This window comes from Drosophila virilis, unplaced genomic scaffold, assembly GCF_030788295.1.
Source record: "Drosophila virilis strain 15010-1051.87 unplaced genomic scaffold, Dvir_AGI_RSII-ME tig00001990, whole genome shotgun sequence".
In the NCBI taxonomy this organism is placed as follows: domain Eukaryota; kingdom Metazoa; phylum Arthropoda; class Insecta; order Diptera; family Drosophilidae; genus Drosophila; species Drosophila virilis.
In genome coordinates this window covers 151,589-159,666 of record NW_027212877.1, presented here as the reverse complement: position 1 = coordinate 159,666, position 8,078 = coordinate 151,589, and the positions used below count along the sequence as shown (strand labels likewise).

At 46.4% G+C, this 8,078-nt stretch overlaps 2 protein-coding genes across 2 annotated transcripts; both read right to left on the bottom strand.

The window, feature by feature from the left end:
* Window positions 1-3,420: 3,420 nt before the first annotated feature.
* On the bottom strand, window positions 3,421-4,889 carry LOC138911681 (uncharacterized). Its single transcript, XM_070211067.1, has 4 exons — window positions 4,621-4,889; window positions 3,839-4,418; window positions 3,608-3,725; window positions 3,421-3,545 (listed from the first exon to the last, which is right to left on the bottom strand). Exons 1-4 carry the CDS (start codon window positions 4,887-4,889, stop codon window positions 3,421-3,423), a joined length of 1,092 nt encoding a protein of 363 aa, XP_070067168.1.
* Window positions 4,890-5,099: 210 nt separating this feature from the next.
* LOC138911680 (uncharacterized) lies at window positions 5,100-7,669 on the bottom strand. Its single transcript, XM_070211065.1, has 5 exons — window positions 7,255-7,669; window positions 6,667-6,945; window positions 6,356-6,598; window positions 5,412-6,307; window positions 5,100-5,297 (listed from the first exon to the last, which is right to left on the bottom strand). Exons 1-5 carry the CDS (start codon window positions 7,667-7,669, stop codon window positions 5,100-5,102), a joined length of 2,031 nt encoding a protein of 676 aa, XP_070067166.1.
* Window positions 7,670-8,078: the final 409 nt, after the last annotated feature.

The window sequence follows — 8,078 nt, the reverse complement described above, 5'->3', positions numbered from 1 at the left end:
GCAGCGTGCTGAAGTTGATGGCAACTGAAGATTAGGGTCCCAATTTAAACCTCGAAAGGCAAGAAGAAATTGCTTCTGAACAGATTCAATACGATACTGGCCAGATGTAAGAGCAGTATTCAAGGATAGGGCAAACCAGAGAGATGTACAGAAGTTTTGTTAATAAAGGATCATTAAACTCTTGAGACCATCGTATAATGAATCCAAGTACACCGTTTGCCTAGTTAACGATGGTACCAACGTGAAGATTGATACAGAGCTTAGTATCAAAAATACTTAACTGTTAGTATACGTTGCAAAGGGATATTGTCGATTGTATATCTGACAAGATAAGGTGTAGTACGATTAAATATTATTCTTGAGCGGGGACTAAATTGCCCTAGTTTTGCCGTTGGTTTTGAAGCTTAGGTAGAACAATTATCTCCACCGTCGTCAGTCTTGGATTGTTTATATGTTTATATGCTGTAAACAAGTCTCAGAAAGTAGGCCAGCGTAGGTAATCCCAACTGAAAACTTCAGTGTCTCATGGGAGACTGCAACACATGGCCATGGAGAAGTTGGAGGGGGGTTGATGGATCGCAAAACGGAATACAAATAATAATTTTTTCTTGCATAATTACCAGGTCGCAGCTGCTGCAAGCGCCTTGGTTAAGAGCTTCAGAACATAACTTGTACTCGCATACTCGTACTCTCCCATTAAGTCTTAAGCTGATCTCGTCAGACTTGCTAAGCTATTAGGAGTGAGGCCGGCAGCCAGCAACGAGGTATTGCGCGGTCTCTCAAATCCACCGGTCACGACCCAACCAAGACGGGTTTTTTGCAGAAGAGGTAATCTTGGCAATAGCACAATTTACCCAACAGACAAAAGCTGCAAGGAGAGGCTCAGTCCAATTAAGAGATCAACTCGCTGTGGTTTGTTGAACGCAGAATCAGCCAACCTTATATTCGAGTAATTTTCCAGTCTGATGTATCGATGACAAAGCTGGGCTGACTATCGTTAATTGTTGGAGTCACAAGAGCATCAAAGGTGGCTGAATAGTCTGAGTCTTGTGACTTAATGTGAATCCTAACAGCTGATCCTTCAGTAGAGACGCTTGTGTCTCCGAGATTCATAACAACTGCCGAATACCTGGTTTTCATAAACTGAAGTCTGTGCGAAATGGGATGTGAGTATATGCAACTGCGAGCCTGAGTCTACGAAGGCCCTACAGAGAACCAAGAACCAGAACTATTCTTTACCAGTACCGCTGCAGTGGCCAGGTGCACAACAACAGACTGAAGACCTTGGACAGCAAGAGAGGTAGTGGAGTGAGAGTGTGTCGAAATGGTGGCACCCAAATCAGCCGATCTATGTTATGGTGTCGACGCTTCAGCTTCTCTTGAATCAGCAAAATGCAACAGTGTTGATGCCTTCCTTCACAAGTATGATATTGACTACTATTGCAAGTTCGAGTTTCGTGTCCCTTCCTTAGGTGGTTATAATATATGGCCAGTTCATTGCTTTCCTTATGCCAAGGGGATGGGGACAAGTTTCTGATGTGTAGATCCCGTGACCAGATGCATCACAAAAATTGCACCCGTTTTGGTAACACTCAGCTACAAACACTTTTGCTGTGGTTAGTGCTATGGTTGGATTGGCTGTATGGGTTGACATGGCACGTTGCACGCTCTCCAGGCTTTGACTACGCATTTCCATTTGATCTGTGTCTGGGTGTCCAACCTTTCAAGCAGCGTGTACACTATTATGGATCCTGAAATTTGCTCCAAACTGCCTAAAGTCTGCAAGGCTCGCTTAACAAATTGACCTTGTCCGAGAATTCACGCAGTTTTGAAGCCGACTCCGAATCTACCTCTTGAGCACAAAAATCTCTTTTATGTGAGCTTGAAAAACAAGACTCTTGTTACTAAATCTTAATTTTATGATATCCAGAGCAACACAGCTCGGTATCCTTGTCGACAACTGACTCAAAAATTGCGATGAAGTCCGCATATTGGATATAGCAACCGGAAAACGTTGGTAAGTTGAGGTCGGGGAGGCGCGTTCTGTTGGCCAAGATCACGGTTTAGTTTAGCAAATCCTAATGACGAAGAAAGGTTGAGTGTAAGTTGAGGTCGGGGAGGCGCGTTCTGTTGGCCAAGATCACGGTTTAGTTTAGCAAATCCTAATGACGAAGAAAGGTTGAGTGAGACGGGCCGTTAAATTGACGACGCTGAACATTTACGCGAACGTGAGCTTCAACCATAGCAATCAACTCGTCAAAATCATCACGTAATTTGCTGGCAACTTCAACGAAATTTAGCTCCTCTAGCGAGTTATCCGCGGCAATAAAGGGAGACTTAGTTTGCAATCAGCAATTAGCAATAAGTTAATTGTCAGCTAACACAGGCGATTTGCACTTGCCTAATTTTAACAAGCTACGATGATTGTTTTATTTGAATAATCACAATTTAAAAAGCGCAAAAAAGTGAATAAGCTTATATACACTGATTCAGTTTATTTTATAACATTTTTATAATTACAAGGTTATTTGGCTGTGGCTCAGAAATAGTTCTATGCTTCGCCTCGATCAACAACGAACTGAGCTAATTAAAGGGAATATGCATGTTTATAAAAGCTGCGACAAGGGCAAGAGAGGCTTGCCAGCCTTGTTCATAATAAATAGCTGTTTCACCAAACTGGGATCTCTTATATTTACATGAATGTTTGCTTATGTTGATTTGATTCGTCTGCTGCAGATTCCAACAGTCGGCTAAGAAACACATGTAAGCGTCACCAGTACAAATTCGAAGAAGACTAAATTATCGGTGTGGCTGTTAAGAAGAGGCGGTGGCAAGCGTTGTTGTCTGTCGTGAGTTCGATACCTGCCGGGAATAATATATTTTTTTTTGAGGCTGAACTTATTTTTTTTTTTAATTTATCTTTGTTACTACTAAATCGAATGAGTACGAAGCGCGAGCTGAATTTGGTGTTGGAATAAGAGGGTTCAGGTTATCCCATGGTCGGGAGCTCCCGACTAGGACCTCTCACTTGCTTCATTTATTTCATCTATTATACGCTACTCGTGCACTGAGTGATAATATACACTTTTCTAGATTTATGTTTTCTTTTCTAATGAGCTTGTTGGCACCGAGACTCGTGCCGGGGCGCGTATTCGGCAGGGACTTCTAGCGTTGAAAGAAACAACTCGATTCAATTCGATTCGTACGAGGCGGTACGATATAATATAATTAGAACGCTGAAATTATTATTCTTTCATTATTTAACAACCTATATTTTACATGATTATGAGACTTACATTCGTGCTCCTCACGCGCCTCTGTTCTCTTTCACTTCTGCCTAGCTGCAAGCACAAAACGAAAATGAACCTCGACAAAAATGCAGCTTGTGCAGCTGCGTGCGATCGACTTATCATGTAAAAACTAAGCGGTTCGCACCACGGCACTTCGGACCTGGCCATCCTTTGAACTGTGCACGTCTACGGCCACTCCTCTCGTCCAACAGTTTCGCTTGGCACCGTCGTCCACTATTATGACGATGTCGTCGACTGATATTGGTTCGAGTGGCGGTTGAAACCACTTAGTACGTCTGGTGAGTGTAGGCAGATACTCGCGCAGCCATCTCTTCCAAAATTGGTCAGCCAATTGACTGGCGACTCGGAAGCCTCGTGCCAAGCTAGCTCCGACTTGCTCCCGTAATCCTCTCCCACGTAATACGCTTGAATGACCTATAAGAAAATGATTTGGAGTCAGGGCTTCGGACTCAGATGTCTCCAAGGGAACATAAGTGAGTGGCCTTGAGTTGAGCACGCTTTCTGTCAGCCAATGCTGCTCGTAGCACCTCCTCTCGTAACCCAGAGGACCTTGTAGAGAGCACCATTCGTTCCCACGATCCTCCCATGTGGGGTGATCCTGGCGGGATAAAGGTAAACTCGAGTTCTGGGTACTGTCGCTCGATCAGAGCCGGCGATATACGTTCAATTCCATCTTTTAATACTCTGCTAGAGCCTCTGAAATTTGGGCCATTGTCCGACAGCATGCGGCGAGGGCAGCCGCGTCTGGCCACGAACGACTTCAGAACGCACAAGTATGAGTCAGTTGAGAGCGACGTAGCTATATCCAGGTGAACGGCGCGCACCGTGAGGCATGTAAATAGCACGCCCCAGCGCTTCTCACGACGCCGTCCAACGACAATGTCGTAGGGGCCGAAGTAATCCACTCCAGTATATGTGAACGGTGGAGTATAGGGCGATAATCGTTCGATTGGCAGGTCGCCCATCCCTGGCGGCTTTGGGCGGGCGCGTCGTATGCGGCACGCTGGGCAGGTATTGGAAACTTCTCTCACCAAAGCTCGTAAGCCACAAACCCAGTACCGCTGCCGCAGTTCATTTACGACGATTTCGTTGTGTAGGTGATGATATCTGCGGTGATAAAACTCAACCAGCAGATACGTCAAGATACGTCAATTAATGTCGTCTTGGCAGAATTATCGGGCGTTTTACGCAGACTTCGACTCCTTCTATATTGTCTATCCGTCCTTTAATACGTAGAATGCCTGAGTCATCCACATAAGGGGAGCACTTAAACAGCAAGTTTTTACGATCGGTTAAGCGGCGCCCCGACCTTAAGCAGGTGATCTCACTATAAAACTCCTCTTCTTGACAAATCCGGATAAAAATCACATCCATTTCATTGCCTCTTTTAAGGAGCAGCGTCTTCTGCAGATCCAGTCCTCCGTCCAATCTGACCTTCTTAATAATATTCCGTAGGAAATTCAGTACGCGTAGCTGTACGGCTCTCAATTTTTCTAGCTTGCTGAAACGCTGCAGATCCGGCAGAGTACATCTCCAGGATGACGTGTGATTGGGTTGTTCTTCAGCATGGTACAACATGTTTAATGCAGGGCCTATTTCCGATTATGGCCACTGCGATTCTTCTAGATACAAAAATGGTGGTCCATTGAACCACCTGGTTGAGCCATGAATTTCAGGCGTTTTAGTCCATTTCGTACCATCGTCTGCCACGTTTTGAGCCGATGGTACCCATCGCCAGCTGTCCACATCTGATTCTTCTAAAATCTCTCCTATCCGAAGCGCTATGAATTATTGGAACTTTCGAGCATCGGAACGGATCCAGTAGAGCACATCCTTTGAATCTGTCCAGAATGTTCGTCTATGTATGCGTACCGACATTTCCTTTTGGATACATTTGGCCAGTCTCAGACCTAAGACCGCGGCCATCAGTTCCATTCGAGGTATGGACACGGGCTTTAGGGGTGCTACTCTCGTTTTCGAGGCGACCTAACTGCAATGTACTTGGCCATCAAGTTCAGCCCGCAAAAATACAACTGCGGCGTAAGCATTCATACTGGCGTCAACGAATGTATGCATCTGCACAGCCTGGGCTCGGCTCACCCATTTCATGCACCGTGGAATGCGGACGGCATTCAAATTTGAAAGTAGATCAAGCCAGTGTTGCCAATCGGCTTCGTCTTCGTTGGTAAGGTCGTCATCCCATCCGATATTGAATCGCCATATGTTCTGAAGGATGATCTTAGCGCGTATATTAAAGAATCCTAGCAGCCCGAGCGGGTCGAAAATAGACATGATCACACTCAGAACACGTCTTTTAGTTGGGCGCTCCTTAGACGCCTTCGCGAGCAAGTTCGGCGTCACCACAAACGTCAACAGATCTTGTCCAGGTAGCCGCCACAGGCCTAAGACCTTCTCTTGCGCATCATCCTGAGCGCTGATACGCTTGTCCAACTCCTCACAGTCGTCTTCCAGCGCCTGTATAACTTGCTTCGAATTTGATGTCCAGCGGCGCATCTCGAAGCCGCCACTAGCATGAATCTCAGTCTCAGCTAACTGTATCATTTCAGCTCCAGTATCCACCGACTGCAGCCAGTCGTCGACAAATGTTTTTTCGCAAATCGCCTTTACGGCATCCGGATGCTCCGCTACAAACCGCTCGGCATTGCGATTCTTGACGTAATTTGCTAGAGCTGGCGAGCAGGATGCTCCAAACGTCATGACTTGCATAACGTATGTTTCGGGGAAGCGTGACGAATCTCCACCACGCCAGAGAAACTTCTGTGCCGGTTGGTGTTTTTGGCGCGCCTTGACTTGATGAAACATTTCCATTATGTCGCCGGATACTGCGATAGGACGCTCTCGGAAGCGTATTAGTACCCCCATCAAAGATGCTAGTGTACCTGGACCTTTCAACAAACAATCGTTCAGCGACATGCCACTAACTTTGGTAGCCGCATCCCAAACCAGGCGCGTCTTTTTCTTGTTCGGATTGGTGACTGTAAAGATAGGAAGAAACTACGATGTAGTGTTAGCTACTAACTCACTATCCATCAACCGGCGGATATATCCCTTCTGTTTGTAATCGTGCATCGTGTTCATCATGAACTCTTTCAGTGGTGGGTCTTTTGACATCTTTGCCTCTAAACATTTCAGGCGCTTAACAGCCATCTGATAAGAGTCTGGCAGGTGCATGCGATCGAACCTCCATAACAGTCCGGTCTGCCAGCGCTTTTCGTCTTCCAGATAGGTTGTTGTTGCCTCCATAATCTGCATCGAGCGTTCATCCTCTTTGGATCTCAGCGGATGTGAGGCAACTCAATTCAAAAATAGTTCTTCAGAGCTTCATCCATCCCACGCGCCGCACTGCACTGGCAAATATGTAGCAGCCGAGGCGTGGTGCTGTCTCCCACAATGGGGCGGCCATATACGGCCCATCCTAGTCTGCTTCGCGCTGCTATGACGTCGTCGTTTTCACCTTCTCGTATCTCCAAGGGTGCCTTTATTTTGATATTGTCTAAACCAATGATAAGCTGACCCTTGACGTTGTTATAGGGCAGAATAGGAAGCGTAGATAAGTGCTTCCGAAACTTGAGCAACTGTGGCCCGATACCTTGCTCTGGTAAGTCCAAGTTCGCTATTGTTCGCACGTTTTTTAAGGCATACTGTATTGCGTTATGTTCTGGAGCTGAAACGCTCACAGCCACGGACATCGACTCAGGTTCATTCTTGGTTATGTCCCCTGTCCATTTAAGACACAGCTGGGTCGCAGGGCCATCTACTTCCAGCTCGTCTGCAAGCGCTCTTTCTATTAACGTACACTCAGCTCCTTCATCCACTAATGCATATGCGCGCACGCTTTTTGATTTACTATAGAGCGTGATTAGAACATATCGAAACAGTGTTTTACTTGCGGGGCTGCCGTGAAACATAACGGCAGACTCACTTGCCTTAATCCGGTGGTTGCTACCTTGGCCCATGTGCTCGACTTTACTACCACTCATGGTAGGCGTATGTAGCAGCACATGGTGCGTTGACTCCCAACCATCTACATGACACTTCTTCTTTGACTCACACTGTTGTGCACGATGACGTAGAAAGCAGCAAAAACAGAGCCTCTTTTCCTTAACAAGTTCCCAGCGCTGATTTGTACCTATTGATCTGAAGTCGTCGCAATCTGATAGACGGTGGTTACCGGCGCACTTCGCACATGAAACCCTCTCCTGTTCCTGTTGTGAACGTTGTTGCTGAGAACCCTCAGGGCTATCTACCGTGTTGTGCACAAAAATTCGCTCTCTAGTGGTTTTCGTGGAGCTCTTCTTTTCGTTACAAGCCAGTGGTGTCTCGTAGGGCGTGACCATAGTCGCGCACATTGCCACATTGAACAGCCAGTTATCAAAGGTGGCCTAACTGCTACCTTCATTCGACATTCGATGCCGGCCCCAATCCAATTTCATATTGCTGGGCATCTTAGCGACAAGCTCGTTCAGCAGCGCGGGATCGTAAAGATATTCGTGCATACCAATGGCCGCTATCGTTGCTCAGTAGTTTTGGACAGCTAGGGCCAGTCGGATAACGGTGTTCAAGTTGTCCGACTTTATTGCTGGTTCCTCTCGGAGCTTTTGCTGCAGAGCAGCATGTACTATTTCAGAGAGGCCATACAACATTCGCAATGTGCCTATAGCATACGGCACTGTAGCTGGGATCATAAGTTTTCCGCGCACCGCATCCAGGGCTTGCCCTCTGAGGCACTTCTGAAGCCTGATGAGA

Excerpts from the sequence above, each read along its gene's own strand:
- LOC138911681 (XM_070211067.1), bottom strand. The coding sequence starts at position 4,889 with ATGTTGTACCATGCTGAAGAACAACCCAATCACACGTCATCCTGGAGA. Across the intron at positions 4,419-4,620 it reads AGTGAGATCACCTGCTTAAG|ATATCATCACCTACACAACG; the intron begins GTCGGGGCGCCG and ends TTATCACCGCAG. Across the intron at positions 3,546-3,607 it reads TGGAAGAGATGGCTGCGCGA|TCGACGACATCGTCATAATA; the intron begins GTATCTGCCTAC and ends AACCAATATCAG.
- LOC138911680 (XM_070211065.1), bottom strand. The coding sequence starts at position 7,669 with ATGGTCACGCCCTACGAGACACCACTGGCTTGTAACGAAAAGAAGAGC. Across the intron at positions 6,946-7,254 it reads CAACCACCGGATTAAGGCAA|CGAACTTGGACTTACCAGAG; the intron begins GTGAGTCTGCCG and ends TGCGAACAATAG. Across the intron at positions 6,308-6,355 it reads TATCCGCCGGTTGATGGATA|TCACCAATCCGAACAAGAAA; the intron begins GTGAGTTAGTAG and ends CTATCTTTACAG.